Consider the following 17,410-nt stretch of genomic DNA (forward strand, 5'->3'; position numbering starts at 1 on the left):
GATCTTCCCCTAGAGCAGACAAAGAGAGCACAGGCCTGCCCACGCCCGAAATTTGGACTCCTAGCCTCCAGAACAGTGAGAAATTAAATTTCTGTTCTTCAAATCTACCCATTTTGTGGTAGTTACAGCAGCCCTTGGAAACTAAGACATTAAGTTAAACATTACTCTTCTATCTGTGAAGCTACATACAACATAACAACACCGATTCTGATCCACCTGAAATACTTTTCTGACCTGTTACATACTGGTAACGCTACTGTAAGAATTTTTACCTGAGGGGAAATCCACGGTCACTGGTTGATGGAATAACATTTCTTTTATTTAAACATAGACAGTGTTGTGCTTTTTGTTGAAAGGTCAAGGCAAGAGACTTTACAAAGTGTATAAGGACAAAAGCTAAGCGTCTAATTTCTAGGCAATGAAGGCAAACTAAATTATCTTTTGGAGTCTCCTTAATCTGCCCATACTTTCTTTCGTCATATTTCATCCCTCCTCACTTCATTTCTTTGATTTTTGGAATCAAACATTTTGAGCCAAAGTTTGAGTCTTTCGAATATTAGTTAACAATTGGGTGCTGGTACTAGTAATAGCATATAGTGGTGTTAGGTTGAAGTTTAAAATTTCATACGACTGAACATGTTTCTTGAATACCATATGCATTATTATAGCTAAAGATATTTACCTCAAATAAACAGATATCTCCTATCTTTTCACATGCAACTATAATTATTCTAATAATCTACATATATTTTATATATATATATATATAAACCAAACCCTTTGCCATCGAGTCAATTCCAACTCACAGCGACCCTATAGGACAGAGTAGAACTGCCTCATAGGGTTTCCAAGGACCGGGCTGGTGGATTCGAAGCGCCAACCTTTTGGTTAGCAGCCATAGCTCTCAACCACTGTGCCACCAGGGCTCCATATTAAACATACTATATGGAAATTTCCAAAACATCTCATTATTTCTTTCCCTGGGTAAAAAAAAAAAAAAAAAAGTTTCTTTCTAATAGAATCATTCGAAATTGGTACCTCCAGACATCAACATGAACCTGCCACACTTACTCTAAATACCAAAGATATTATACATTCAATTCATCCTCTATTTTGTTTCTTCAGGTTTTACTGGTTCTTATAAAAAAAAATCAAAATCATCCCTCTGCCACATGCATGATTTTCGTACAAACAGGGCTGTTCTTTGAAATTCTGAATTACTTTATTTAAGAAAAGCAACTATATATTTTCTTCTTTTCACTCCCATAATAAATTATTCCCTCTAGCTGACACTAATTTAAATGAATTCACAAAGTCATAAAATTTAGATCTTTTGTTCTTTTATTACAGAAAGAGCAAAGTAAAACAGATCTGAGATTTCTGCCTCATTATAGCAAGGAGGGCTTTTAAAGGCCATTCCTATCTTGACAGAAAGGAATGAGAGATCCTGGACATATCGTGTTATATTGTGTCTTTATGTGGAATCTGTTGGGAATAGGCAGATTTGGGGAAGTAGCTAACAAATTTAAATACCACACGACTGGAGAGACTTTTAGATATAAATACATTAGGTCATCAGAGTTAATAATACTCTTAATACTTCTACCAATGCCAGGTGCAACAATTCCATCCAGGAGCCGGTTTAGTCTAATTATGTCTTGCCAGATTTTTTATTTTTCACAGTCTAGATTAAGGGTGACACTGCTTTAGTTACTACCTCTGTGGCTCAGAAAAATGATTTTCCTGTTTTTATATTTCCATTCAGATGGAGTCTCTAGCATGGTACAGTAAAGATATCAGGAACAATTAGCTAACCAACATTTGAAAGACGATGAGGTGATAGTGTAGAGTCAGAGTAAAATGATACTGCCAACACCTCATAAATCACTGATATTTTCTCTTCCAGTTCCTTTCTCCTCATTTCCGTCTTCACAGAGGGGGAAGACCTGGGTTTGAATCTAAGCTCAGTCACATCCTTAGGTGAGTAAGCTTCAAGAAATCACTTCCCCTTTTTGAGTCTCATCTATAAAATGGGTTTAAGGATAACTGCCTTACCACACAGGATTGTTGTAAGGAACTTGATTACATATGTGAAAACACTGCATAAAATGAAAAGAACTGGCAAACCGTAAAGCATTAGATACAGAGTGATTGGTACACAACAAATTATCCTCCTGTTCTCTATCCCCACACTTCTCTCCTTCCTCCTCCTGATCATAAACGGCCTTAATATGGTGCAAAATTTTATTTGTTTTGCACAAGTCCCCAGCTCTTGATTTTAAAAAGAAATGTTCATTGAAGGTGGAGTATTTCTTTAAGAAAAGAAAAAAAAGCAAAGTTGCTACAAATGCCCTAGTTTCTGCAGTTATTGGCCCTCAATTGAAAAAATAATTTCCTAATTGAGAGATAATCCCCTAGCCAACTGCAACGATCTGGTGACCACCCTACTGATACGATTGTTCTGGTAACTCATTGATCCAATTAAGCTTCATTTATCTATCACCAGGAAATTCGATATTTCACGTTTTCCAGGTAAACTTTAGTGCTTAAATAATTAAATCTTTGTTAGCTATCTGTGATGGAAATATTGCATTAATGAAGAGGAAACTGGGGTCACCACTACGGACAATTATTGTATCATACAGTAATATAATGATGTTTCTAGACATTATGAAGTGTGTCTTAACTTTTTCTTAAGTGCCCCTGACCACTAAAACTTCAAAACTCTCCTATATCCTTACATTATGTCCTTGATATGGAATGCCAAAACCTTCAAGAGCTACTAAAATAATGTCAACATTAATAAAGACAATAATAATAATAGCATTTATTGAGCACTTACTATTTGCCAGGCATCGTTCTAAGCAATTTACCTGTGTTAACTCATTTAATTCCAACTACATCCCTCTGAGGTAGGTACTATCTTTATTCCCACCTTATAGATGAGGAAACTAAGGCACAGAGAAGTTAAGTATCTTGTCCAATGTCACAAAACTAGCAAATGGCAGAGCGAGGATTCATACTCAGGCATAAATGTCTCATAGCTCATACTCTTAACCACTATGGATATTACACCATCTAAAAAGTGAAGTAATGGTGGAAATGTTGAGTTTGTGTGTATTTCAGAACCTCGACATGAAACCTAAGTTGGGGATTCAGAGGCAGAACTACTTATAGCTTCAAAGAGGGTGAGAAACTCTATGCTCCTTGCAAGGCGCAGAGGGACGAGTGAAGCCAAAGGGCAGAATGCGAGCTGAGTTAAGAGTGCGAGAGCCCTCAACTGATGTGTGGGGTTAGGGAAGGGGGAGGAGTCAAAGATGCCTCCAGGGCTTCTGGTTTGGGATATTTGTAGAGGGCTGGGATATTTGTACAGGGATGGTGATGCCACTAACTAGATTGTGGAGAGAGGAGGAAGAGCATGGCAGGAATGGGTAAGATAAGTTCTGCTTGGCTTGAAGTTACCCTGGAAACATCCAGAAGGCCGTTGGACAGCTAGAATCATTTAGGTCACTATGCTCTAGGCAAGATTGCAGGCTAAGGAGGGCCAGGGACAGATGTCACACATGCCTTGCTGGTGATAGAAGACAGACATTTCAGACAGAAGGGGAACATGGCATTTGGGGAATATAGTGGTGCAGACTAATGCTCAAGTAACCCAAAAGAAATTAGGAAAATGAAAAATGGATAAAACAAAAATATAAAATGGAAAACTTAAACCCCGACATAACAATAATTACATTAGATGTAAATAGTCTACATACACCCATTACAATATAGAGACTGACAAAGCAGAATAAAACACATCACCCCAAAATGTGCTGTTTACAAGAAACTCACTTCAAATATAATCATATAGGCAGGTTGAAAGTAAAAGGATGGAGAAAGATATTCCAGGTAAACATTAATCAAAGAAAAGCAGGGGTAGCAATATTAATATCAGATAAAGTAGAATTCAGAGCAAAGAAAATTACCAGAGACATAGAAGGACATTACATAAATGATAAATGATAAATGATCAGTCCACCAAGAATACACAGTAATACTAAATGCGTATGAACCAAATAACAGAACTGTAAATATGTGAAGCAAAAAGAGTGATGGAACTGAAAGGAGAAATAAACAAATCCACAATTATGGTTGGAGATTTTAACACACATAAATTCCCAAAATTCCCCCAATATGAAATAGATAATTTGAATATCCCTATAACTATGAAGGAAATTGAACTAATAATCTTAAGACTGACCAAAAGGAATCTCCAGGCGCAGTTGGTTTGACTGGAGAAATCCATCAAATGTTTAAAGAATTAATACCAACTATATACAATCTCTTCCAAAAATAGAATAGGAAGGAACACTTCTCAATTCATTTTATGAAGCTAGTAATTACCCTAATACCAAAACCAAAGACAATTAAAACAAGAAAAAAAACTACAGTCCAATATCCTTCATGAATATAGTTGCAGAAACCCTTAATAAAATATTAGCCCGTAGAATTCAGAATATATAAAAAGAATTATGCATCATGACCAAGTAGGCTTTATTCCAAGGATGGAAGGCAGGTTTAATGTTTGAAAATGAATCAATGTAATCCATCATACTAGCAGACTGTCATGGATTGAATTATGTCCCCCCAAAAATGTGTGTATCAATTTGGCTGCGCCATGATTTCCAGTATTGTGTGATTGTCCTCCATTTTGAGTTTGCAATTTTATGTTAAAGAGGATTAGGGTGGCATTGTAACACCCTTACTAAGATCACATCACTGATCCAATGTAAAGGGAGTCTCCCTGGGGTGTGGCTGCACTACCTTTCATAAGAGATAAAAGGAAAGGTAAGCAAGCAGAGAGTTGGCGACCTCATACCATCAAGAAAGAAGTGCCAGGAGCACAGCGCATCCTTTGGATCCGGGGTCCCTGCACGGAGAAGCTCCTAGTCCAGGGGAAGATTGATGAGAAGGCCAACAGAGAGAGAAAGCCTTCCTCTGGAGTTGACGCCCTAAATTTGGACTTTTACCCTACTTTACTGTGAGGAAATAAATTTCTCTTTGTTAAAGCCATCCACTTGTGGTATTTCTGTTAGAGCAGCACTAGATACTAACACACAGGCTAACTAAGAAAAATAATATGATCCCATCCCTTGATGCAGGAAAAACATTTGACTAAATTTAACACCCATTCATGCTAAAAAAAAATACTCTCACAAAAACAGAAACGGGGAACTTCTTCAACTTGATAAAGAAAATCTACAAAAAACCTACAGCTAACATTATACTTAATGGTGAAAGATTAAATGCTTTCTAACTAAGATCGGGAAACAAGGCAAAGACGCTCACTCTCACCATTCTTATCCAACATAGTGTTAGAAGTTTATGGATTGGAAACACAAAAGTATAAAGACGGCAACTATCCCTAAATTTATATACATATTTAAGGCAATTCCTATCAAAACCCCAGCAAAAATTTTTGTAGATATAGACAAAGTTATTCTAAAATTTATATGGAAAAGCAAAAGAACTAGAATAGCCAAAATAATTTTGAAAAACAAGAATGAAGTGGGACGGATCTGTCTACCTGATTCCAAGACTTATTATATAACTACAAGTTATCAAGACTGTGTGGTATTGGTGGAGGGATAGACAAATAGATCAATGGAATAGAACGGAGTACCCAGAAATGACCCCATATAAATACAGCCAACTGATTCTTGACAAAGGTGCAAAAGCAATTCAGTGGAGGAAAGGGAGCCTCTTCAACAAATGGTGCTACAGCAACTGGTCATCCACAGGCAAGAATAATAAACGTTAACCTAAGTCTTACATTATATACACAAATGAAATCAAAATAGATCACAGACATAAAGGTAAAACATAAAACTACAAAACTTTTAGAAAAAAACTTAGGAGAAAATCTTCAGGGTCTAGGGCTAGGCACAGTGCTCTTAGACTTGACACCAAAAACATTAACCATAAAAGAAAAAATTGGTAAATTGAGGTTCATCAAAAATAAAAACTTTTGCTTCGAAAAGACCCTGTGAAGAACATGAAAAAGCAAGCTACAGAGTTGAAGAAAATATTTGCAAGCCACATATCGAGCAAAGGACTAGTATCTAGAATATATAAAGAACTCCCAAAACTCAACAGTAACAGTCATGGGGTTGTTAACCAGTCATAAAACAATACGTGTACTAACTGTTTAATAAGAAGCTAGTTTGTTCTGTAAACCTTCATCTAAAGTACAAATTAAAAAAAAAAAAACAGTAACAAAAACAAACAATCCAATTAGAACATGGACGAAAGACATGAAGAGACATTTCACCAATGAGGTTATAAATTGGCAAGTAAACACATGAAAAGAAATACAATATCATTGTTGTTGTTAGTTGCCATTGAGTCAATTCCGACCCCATATGTGCAGAATAGAACTGTTCCATAGGGTTTTCAACGCTGTGACCTTTCAGAAGCAGATCACCAGGCCTGTCTTCTGAGGCGCCTCTGGGTGGGTTCAAACCACCAACCTTTTGGCTAGTAGTCAAGCATTTAACCATTTGTGCTGCACATTTTCAAAAAAAAAAAAAATCCAGTTGCTGTCAAGTTGATTCCAACTCATGGAGACCCCATATGTGTCAGAGTAGAACAGCACTCCACATGCTGATTTTTTCAGAAGTAGATCACCAGGCCTTTCTTCCGAGGTGCCTCTGGGTGGACTTGAACCTCTAGTCTTTCAATTAGCTTAACCATTTGCACCACCCAGGGATCTTTAGCCATTAGGGAACCTCAAATTAAAACCACACTGCTATATCACCATACACACCTATCAAAATGGCTAAAATTAAAAAAAAAACTGACCCCACCAAATGCTGGAGAGGATGAAGAAAAACTCAATCATTCACACATTGATGGTGCGAATGTAAAATGGTCTAGCCGCTCTGGAAAATACTTTGGCAGTTCCTTAAAAACTAAACATACAACTACCACAGGACCTGACAATTGCATTCCTGCACATTTAACCCGGAGAAATGAAAACTTCTTGTTCACACACAAACCTGTACACAAATGTTCGTAGCAGATTTATTCACAACAGCCCAAAAGCAGAAATAACACAGATGTCCCTCAACAGGTGAATGGTTAAACAAATTATGGTATACCCATACCATGGAATACTACTCAGCAAAAAAAAAAGAAAGAAAGAAAGAAATGAAATATTGATATACACAACAACTCAGAGAGTTATGCCGAGTGAAAAAAAGCCAATCCCAAAAGATAATATACTGAATGATTCCATTTATATAACATTCTTGAAGTGATGAAATTATAAAAATGGAGAACAAATTAGTAGTTGCCAGCAGTTAACGAGGGGGTGGCAGTTGAAGGGAAGTGGGTGTGGCTACTAAAGGCAACATAAGGGATCCTTGTTGATGGAACTATTCTGTGTCTTGACTGTATCAGTGTCAACATCCTGGTTGTGATCTTGTACTATAGCTTTACAAGATATCCTTCTGGGGGATACTGGGTAAAGGGCACGTGGGATCTTTCCGTATTATTTCTTATAACTGCATGTGAATCTACAATTATCTTTTTAAAAGTTTACTTTAAAAAACAGAAAAATACTACTACTAACAGAGTCTACGTGAAGATCATCTAGTCTTCACTTTATAGTTGTGGAAATTGAGGTCATAAAGGCACATCTAAGAAAAGGCGGTAAATAAACCCACAAAATACAGACACGCTGGTGCTGTCAGTCTTATTAATCTCAGAAACATAATCTATATGTTATATCAGTGACAACCAACTCTTAGAAATAAGACATTTTTAGATTGGACTAACAAATAAAGTAGATTAAAAACAAACAAAAAAACCCATTGCCGTCGATTCCGACTCATAGCGACCCTATAGGATGGAGTAGAACTGCCCCATAGAGTTTCCAAGGAGCAGCTGGTGGATTTGAACTGCCGACCTTTTGGTTAGCAGCCATAGCTCTTAACCACTATGCCACCAGGGTTTCCCAATAAAGTAGACAGGCTACTGAAAACAGTCATGCTAATATATTTATGATGATGACCCACTCTTAACCTTCTTAACTCGCGACATTTTAAAGTATTGCTTTTTCAGTACACTCAACATATACAGTATTTATAGCATGAAAAAATTCTCATGCTTTTAATGACTATATGAAAACTTAGTAAAGATCTGATCCCTTTCACAAAAATTAAGAAACCCTACCAAATCAAAATGTTCACAACTTTACAAATAGAAGAATACCATGCAGTACTTTATTACTCTAAAATGATGTGGCTCTTCAAACGAGAAAAAACTCTCCACACACATTTTTAGTAGTATGTGAGTAACAGCTTCTGGAGTTGTTCCTTTTACAATTTTGCCATGGAAACCAAAGCTTCTACAACTAGAGTTATTGCAAAATTTAGTCTTGTACCTATTTCCTTACTTCGCTACCTTGCCTAAAACACATGCCTCAAGAGCATTTAGCATTCCTCTGTGGAGAAACAGAACCTTGGTGGCATAGCGGTTAAGAGCTGTGGCTGCTAACCAAAAGTTCTGCAGTTCCAATCCACCAGGTGCTCCTTGGAAACTCGATGGAGCAGTTCTACTCTGTCCTATAGGGTTGCTATGAGTTGGAATCAACTCGATGGCAATGAGTTTGTTTGTTTGTTTGTTTTTCTGTAGAGAAAAGAGTGTAAGCCAATTCCCCCATGGAAGTTCTATTTTCTGAAGAAAACCATGCGGTTCTTGGGGAATTGACCTCAATCCATAGTATTTTTGGCCCAAACTAGTCCATAAAAAAGCTAAGTGCACCAGAGGTTGTCTCAAAATGAACAAAACAAAAAACAGTATGCAAATTTAACCCTTCCAGATCAGTTTTTAGACTTACACATCCTGCTATCAATTATTCTTTGACTACATTTAAAATGCTTAGTCCATGACCTATTTTTGTTTTTGCTGTATTTTAAAAATGATGAAATGGCACATATTGTACTTACCTAAAAGAGGGAGTAAAACTGGGTAGTTGTAAGGCATCACAAAGAGGTTTACACAAGTTAAAGTCGTACTGGCTTTTAAATAACCAAATGGATATCCAAGTTCATTGTATTTTCCACTGTTATTAACAAATACCTGACAAGAACAGGAAGTAATGTATAGTTATGACAATAAGGATTTCATGTAAAGCCAAGCACATGGTATTGTATAGCAAGGTCTATGGCCCAAGTTAATGGTAATTTTAAGACAAGAATAGGGCTTTTAGCCTATGGTTATGTCAAAATATGTCATATTAAATAGGAATGTTCCGATTAAAATTCCTTTGTAAATTATATTAAGAAATGAAGCTACACTATGAATAGCCATTCGGAGACCACAGGCTATACTGACGGTACCCAAAGATTTACTTGGTTAGCACAATGGAAAGTAAGGCTGAAATACAGCTGAGTGATACCAGCCATTAAAGCAAATTAACTTCTCAAAAGGACAAGTAGTGACCAGAGTGAAGACTTTAGGAAAATGGAACAAGGTCCCATGCCTAAAGCACACGTTTACCAAAACAGGGCCCAGTTAAAGGATTATGCTAATGGTCCTGTGTGTACTGCTATTAAGTCTTGCTTACCCCTTTCTGCTCTACTTCCCTTTGCTGCTCCGTCCCCGATCCATTCATTATTTTTCATTGAATAAGTATTTCAGAGCCGCGGTGGCGCAGTGGTTAAGTGCTATGGCTGCTAACCAAAAGGTCAGCAGTTCAAATCCACCAGCCGCTCTTTGGAAACCCTATAGGGCAGTTCTACTCTGTCCTCTAGGGCCGCTATGGGTTGGAATCGACTTTATGGTATGGGTTTAGTTTGGATTTTTTTCTACTATAAGCCAGGCACTGGTGCTAATTATTTTGAGGCAGCAAGGAGATGCTTTGGTTCAATCTAGAAGACATTTTCTCTTCTAAGTTATGCTAGTAGAGCAAACACTTAATAATGATTAAGACATGTATCTCTATTCCATATGACTATCATCTTATTCCTTATCGAGATGCAGGATTTGATATATTTTTACATCATCAGCCCCCACACATTTGCTATGCTGTGCTAGAGTCCTACCAAGTTTTCTCTGTGTTCCATGTTAAGACTCTTTGGTCCAAATCAGGACCCCAGTATATACTTTTAGGGACTTGTTGGTTGCTGTAGAGTAGGCTCCAACTCATGGCGACTTTATGTAGAAAAACCATAATGTTGCCTGGTCCTGTGGTATCTTCACGATCATTGATATGTTTGAGTTCACTGTTGTGGGTATTGTGTAGTAACTTCCAATCCAAGCGGCTTATCTTCCAGCACTATATTGGACAATATTCTGTTGTGATCCATAGGGTTTTCATTGGCTAATTTTCAGAAGTAGATCACCAGGCCTTTCTTCCTAGTCTGTCTTAGCTTGGAAGCCCTGCTGAAACCTGTTCACCACGGGTGAACCTGCTGGTATTTGAAATACTGGTGACATAGCTTCCAGCATCACATCAACACACAACCCACCACAGTACAACAAACTGACAGCTGGGTGATTGTTTAAAGCCCTAGACATTACCTTTTCCAAAGTCTTTTGGCAGGATCATTTAAGACAAGGTCAAACCCTGATATTTAACAGAATCCATTTACCTTGCTAGTCTTTTGTACCAGCAATCTTATTTATCAGTTCATTAAACTCTTGCTATATTTCATTATAGCTAAGGAGAAATTTTTGCTACGTAATTTATGACTCCATGAAACAATGAATTGTGCTAAAACATGATTTTAGATTTCATGTCTTAATTTGAACCTTAATAGAAACAAAGATAGCTGTAATATAGCATCTTATATTTCCTCCTACTTCCTAAGTGTGCATATTAGGGGGTGGGGATAACCGTAAAGAATAAAAAAAATCACATACACATGATTCTCATGAAAGGAAAAACACTAGCATTGTTTTTTTTTTTTTGTTTGTTTGTTTGTTTTCTCTCTCTCTCTCTCTGCATAAGCCTCTTGAGTTTTTCCAAATACCTTATTACCCACACATACATAGAATTTTGAGCTTGGAAGGATCTTTAGAGACCATCTAGTCCAGAGAAAGTAAGTGTCTGGTCCAAAGCCACATAGTTGGTGGCAGAGCTAGGGCTAGAATCCAGTCTCCATTACGGTTTTGCCAAATTTCCTGGCTCCTGGTTCATCATATTCTTTTTCACTCCCACTAATTTATCGCATGAAAACTATTCTAAATCAAAGCAACATAAGGTACAGAGAAAGGCACATGGCATATTTGAGGGGAGGTGCAGGAAGTGAGGCCAGGATTTCTTTGGAGAAGTTTATAAGGAATTTGCTATATAGAAAAGAGGGTTTAGTTTAGGGGAAAAGTATAATGTATCATTTTATGTGCTTCCATTGCAAAAACATTTTTTTCATCCTATAAATCAAACCTTATATCTTGATTTTAAGGTAGCATTCTATTATTCACATCTCTAAATTTCCAGCACTTTTTTGGTGAATTTCCTTGAAATATAAATGCATCCCCCCAAAAAAGGGCATGAACTACAAATGTACAGCTCAATGGCTTTTCATTCCTACAGTGAACGCACACGTGTACCCAGCGCCCAGGTTAGGAAACCGAACCTGACCAGAAACCCCTTCATGTCCTCTTCTGGTCCCTAGCCTGCACCTCCAAGAGAAACCACACTCCTGACTTCCCACACAGCAAGTGTGTTTTATCTGTTCTTGGACTTGTATGAAGTGGAATCGCACCATCTGTGATCTTTTCTGTCTGGCTTCTTTGGCTCAATATTACGTTTGTGAGAGCCTTCTGTTTCTAGCACTTGTACATCCTTGTTTTACGCCAGTCTCTGTTTTTCAACCTGGTTTTCACATCTCGGGAGAACTTAAGTGGCTTAAAGACAACTAGTAGCATTCATCACACATTTCGGGGTGAAACAGATGGCCGTCTGAAAGTGTTTCTTATGTAAATAAAACCTAACAGCTACTGATGGCTATATGGTCCTGTGGTTCATAAACAGAACAGACATCCTCACAGCGTAGGACTTCCTTGTTGTATCCAAATAAAAAGGCGGTGCCTAGATTCTTACAAACTAAAATCCATAGGCAAATCTATTAAGCAATCTCCAAGCTCTTCTGGCTGAAGTTGACTACTTGGAAGAACCAGTGTATGGTATCTCTGTGCACTTGCCTCATCCAAGTAAAATCCACACTACACACACCAGTGATATTTGTTACTACAGGCAGCAGAAGAGTTTTATTATATTACACTGATATACAAATTCATTTCAGGGCTTATGGCTCTCCGCCAAAAAGATTCTGTACTTCCAATCTGCCAAGTTCAAACTAAGGGCTGAGAACCTTGCTTCAGCTGCAGAAGCCATACCTGAATAGGATTACATCCTTTAAGTCGTTGTTGGTAGCTACCATTGAGTCGGCCCTCGACTCGTGGCAACCCCATACACAACAGAACGAAACACCGCCCCTCCTGCATCATCCTGATGATTGGTTGCGGATTGGACCATTGTGATCCATAGGGTTTTCATGGGCTGATTTTCGGAAGTAGGTCGCCAGGCCTTTCTTCCTAGTCCATCTTAGTCTGGAAGCTCCTCTGAAACCTGTTCAGCATCATAGCAACAGACAAATCTCCACTGACAGATGGGTGGTGGCTGTGCAAGAGGTGCACTGGCCAGGAATTGAACCCAGATCTCCTACGTGGAAGGCGAGAATTCTACCACCGAACTCCCACTGTAACTCATCCTTGAAACTAGGGTCCATGGATAGGCTTCAGGGGGATAGGTTTCCCCCAAATCCTTCAATACATAGGTTATATCATAGTCTACTGACTTAAATGGCAATGTACAGCAGGCTAAGATATCAGTCTGAAATTATTTGCTTGGCCTTGTTTCTTATTTGATAGTATTTGTGAGAAATACCATTAACAGACTCAGATTAATCTTTGAAACTCATTTTAAAAAATTCCCAGATCCCAGAGTAGTTACAGACCTCTGACTACCAGGTGAGGATAAGTACCTGCCAGCAGGTATGGGGAGATTTGCGTTCCAAGATGTACTGAGTTAAAGGTGAAGGTTCAAGTTCATATTTGTCAAAGGGAAGTTTGTCTATTACCATTGGCTCACAATCTACGCAGGAGAACCTCACAACAGGATGAGATGTTCGTGGAGGCTAAAAAAGAAGAGGAAAAATATGGTCAGTTATCAAGTGAGCGTCCATTTCTGACAACTCTGCAACCCCTTTTCTGTTTTGTTCATCCATCACTGAGATACAGACTAGTGTTTCCAGAAAGAGGGTTACTAGATCTCTAGGCATCACTAACGTCTTCCATGGAGAAGGGGATGCAGATTCTTCATCTCCACCATGCACTTGGTATCAGGAAGAGGAAAGGTAAATTACAACATTCATAATGAGAACTTAAGTGAAGTTAAAAAAGAAACAACTGCTTTGAATATAGTTTAAAAATTCATTTATGATCCATAGGCTGAACCCTGAATTTCAAATCCACTTTGTAACCTCCAAGCATTGCCTTCCCTCCATCCCTTTATACAAAGAGGTTACAGATAGTCCAGACAATGGTGGAAAAGAAGAAATCCATGTAACTTTCTAATGAGGTAATGACAAAGTTAGAGCCACTATTAAGCGAGATGAAAAATAGTAAAGGCCCAGAAAAGGCAAGATAGAGACTGATAATGAGCCAGTCACAGCTCTAGGACCCAAACGAACTTTTACAGCAGGCTCACACCCATATGCTTGTCTTGCATAGCTGGGGCTGAGGATGCTTTTGGCTGGGCCACAAAGAAAGGCCTGTGCGCCTGGAGTACCAGAGCAGATGAATGGAGAAGCCATTTTATTTTATTAATATTTGTTTTTGGGGAAAATATACAGAGCAAAACATACACCCATTCAACAATTTCTACACGTATAGTTTGGTGGTATTGGTTACATTCTTCACTCTGTGTCAATAATCTTACTATTTCTACTCCAACTGTTTCACCACTATTCACTTAGACTCACTGCCCCCCTAAACTTTTCACCTATGCTTTAGTTACTATTGTCAATTTGGTCTCATATATATAATCTCTTAAAAGAGTGCAATACTCAAAGCATATGTTCTAATTGAGCTAAACTGTTGTTTAGTTTAAAGATGACTTCAGGGGATAGTTTTGGTTGAAGGTTTAAAGAGTATCTCATGGCAATAGATTCAGGGGTTCCTATGGACTCAATGGGTCCAGTTAGTCTGGAATCTTTAAGAATCTGAAGTTCTGTTCAACATTCTTCCCGCTTTTGATCAGGATCCATCTATTGTGTCCCTGATCAAAACGTTCAGTAATGGTAGCCAGGCACCATTCGGTTTTTCTGGTCTCTTGACAGAGGAGGCAGTAGTTCATGGATGCAATAGTCCTGTAGTCCAGTTCCGAGAAGCCATTTTATTAACAGATTTAGCTTGCGGGAAAGGAGAGCACCAGAGAGGGGAAGGGTGACAGCAAAGGCAATGTGGAGAGATAGGGAGATAGGGAGATAGGACAAGCCCCAGGGATGAGGGTGAGAAGTGGTCCGGCCTATTCTTGCTAAGAGATCTTTAAGGCTAATATGACTATGATAAAATGTCTCTGTTTCCTTTATAAAAGTGAAAAGGCACGCTCATTTGCCTTTATAATTTACAAACATACATGATATTTTGGGGCTTGAGAAGTATAGCCCTCAAAAGTGCTTTTAAAGGTGGAGGAATGGTAACATAAGCTATGTGTGTGAGTTACTACTGGGAATTTCGTCTATACTAGTTTTTCCTGATTTCGGTTTGAATTAAGCCGGTGAAATATTTCTGACTTATTAGATTTGAACATATAAAAAAGCAGTAAAGACACAGGTGAAGCCCCACTACTAGCAATAATGAAGTAAACTGGCAACTGAAACATTTACTCAGGGTGTTGAAGGGGCTGAGAGTAACCGGGCATGGAGATTTGGCAGGAGTGACACCTTGGAGGCCAGCAGAAAGGAAGGGCAAGAGTTACCCACACCCACAGCATGGGCTGAAATGGCTCTTCAGTCTTACTTACAGGCTTTCCATGGCCACTCCTCAAAAATGTAGGAGTCCAAAAACAGTAATCCAGGAGAAAATGCAGTTCACTGTCAGGAATGTCTACAATTAGAAGGCATTAACCTGGAGTAGTGATCCATTTGCTTCTCTACCCCATAAAAGAGAGATTACTCAAGCCTCTTTCTATTGGCAGGGAGAAGGAAGAAGATGAAGAGAGAGTGGGTTTCAAATGGTTTCTCTTATTACTAGACACTGCCATCCTGCCAGAAGAAAAGGCAATCCATCTGGTACTAGAAGCAACTATAATATCAAACCCTCTTCTGCAAAATTCAGTGAAGAAAAAGACAAGTCTATGTTTTGTTGTTGCTGTGTGCTGTCGAGTGGATTCCAACTCATGGTGACCCTATATGACAGAGCGGAACTGCCCCATAGGGTTTCCTAGGTGGCAAATCTTTAAGGCAGCAGACTGCCAGGTCTTTTCTCCTGTGGAGCCACTGGTGGGTTCAAACCGCCAACCTTTTGATTAGCAGCCAAGTGCTTAACAATTGTGCCAAAAGGGCTCCTTAAGTCCTTGCTTAAAAAAAAACACCAAACCCATTGCCATCAAGTTGATTCTGACTCATAGCGACCCTATAGGACGGAGTGGAACTGCCCCCAGGGTTTCCAAGGAGCGATCGGCTAGTGGATTCAAACAGCCAACCTTTTGGTTAGTAGCTGTAGTTCTTAACCACTGTACCACTAGGGCTCCTAAGTCCTTGCTTAGGGATCATTTTTTAAGTGTTGCTTAATCACTCATTATTCAAAGGTGCCTTGCTATGGTACAGCGGTCCATTGGTTACAAAAAGATGAAAAGTGGGCCCACAAAGTTCCATTAGGTGTCTAACAAAGGTGACTCCCTAAGAAGAAGTAGAATGACTTGTTTTCAATATGTTCCTAGAACCTATACAAGGTATAAAACCAGGTCCTAATTTCCAGAGGCTGTACATAAAAAAAGAAGCCCTGGTGGTGCAGTGTTTAAAATGCTCAACTGCAAACCAAAAGGTCAGCAGTTCAAATCCCCCGGCCACTCTGAGAGAGAAAAATGTGGCAGTCTGCTTCCGTAAAGATTTACAGCCTTGGAAACCCTATACAGCAATTCTACTCTGTCCTATAGGGTCGCTATGAGTCAGAATCGACTCGACGGCAACAGGTTTGGTTTTTGGGTTTGGGTACATGTAAAACATTGCCAGTACTTTGTAGACACTGTGTTTCCAGGTAAACCAAGTCAGCTGCTCTGTAAAAACCAAGTCACAGATTGCAACAGCATCAACCATAACAATGCTTTAATATCCAAAGAGGCCAGTTCCAGTGGCAAGGGTAACTGAAAGTCAGAATGAAAAGTACCAGAAGAGAAGGAAGTCCTCTCTTGTTATTAGGCGTGAGCTAGACTCCCAGCAAGAGACAGAAGGCAAAGAGGAGGAGACTTACTTGCCTGTGGCAGGACTTAAAAGCCTCGAAGTTATTTTCAAAGGTTCACTGTAATCAGCAAACTGAAAATACAGAATGATGTTTACCTTTTGTTTTATGATACTTACTAGTGACGGTAAATTCTGATCTGGCCAAAAAGATTCTGGAATTGGCCAATGTCCAACAGGAACACCAGTTTTAGAGTTCGGTCGTACATAAATGAGCTTATGACAACTATGCCAGGGTTGAGCAGCAAATGGATTGCTTGGCCTAGATGAATCCGTAAGTCCATCTAAAAGTTAAACAAACGGCAGACTAAGGCATAATTGCTTTTTATAGCTGCTGATCTTCTTGTAAAAAAAATTTCCAGCTAAAAACCAAGTACAAAACAAAACAAAAATGATGATTCATGAAAAATAGAGGAAGAAAAAAAAAGAACAACCCTACTAAGATTTCTGAATGTTGTCTCTAGCAACTTTTTTTCCTTCCCTCCATTCTAATCCAACCCCCAACCTCCCAACCACACCCACACCTTATCCTCAACCTACCAGCAGAATATGCAGTTATGTGAAAAGCTATTTTATTTATATATATATATATATATTTTTTATTGTACTTTAGATGAAGGTTTACAGAACAAATAGTTTCTCATTAAACAATCAGAACACATACTGTTTTATGACATTGGTTAACAACCCCACGACATGTCAACACTCTCCCTTTTCGACCTTGGAGGATCCTTTTTTTCTTTTTTGGTGAAAATATACATAGCCAAAGATACACCATTTCAAAAAATTCTACATGTACAATTCAGTGACATCGATTACATTCTTCCAGTTGTGCTGCTATTCTCACTATCCTTTTCCAAATTATTCCATCACCATTATCTTCAACTCACTAC

The 17,410-nt window shown here is 38.5% G+C and overlaps 1 protein-coding gene across 5 annotated transcripts in view; it reads right to left on the reverse strand.

The window, feature by feature from the left end:
* LOC101356395 (integrator complex subunit 6 like) overlaps window positions 1-17,410 on the reverse strand; it is a 64,301-nt gene that overhangs the window by 15,238 nt on the left and 31,653 nt on the right. For all 5 annotated transcript variants that reach the window (XM_023735489.1, XM_004380954.2, XM_023735490.1 and 2 more), the window contains 3 exons: window positions 16,638-16,801; window positions 13,041-13,193; window positions 8,997-9,129 (listed from right to left, as the gene is read on the reverse strand). In XM_023735489.1, coding sequence (XP_023591257.1) covers window positions 8,997-9,129; window positions 13,041-13,193; window positions 16,638-16,801 — 450 coding nt within the window. The remainder of the gene's footprint in view (window positions 1-8,996; window positions 9,130-13,040; window positions 13,194-16,637; window positions 16,802-17,410) is intronic.

Source organism: Trichechus manatus, unplaced genomic scaffold (assembly GCF_000243295.1).
Source record: "Trichechus manatus latirostris isolate Lorelei unplaced genomic scaffold, TriManLat1.0 scaffold00079, whole genome shotgun sequence".
In the NCBI taxonomy this organism is placed as follows: domain Eukaryota; kingdom Metazoa; phylum Chordata; class Mammalia; order Sirenia; family Trichechidae; genus Trichechus; species Trichechus manatus.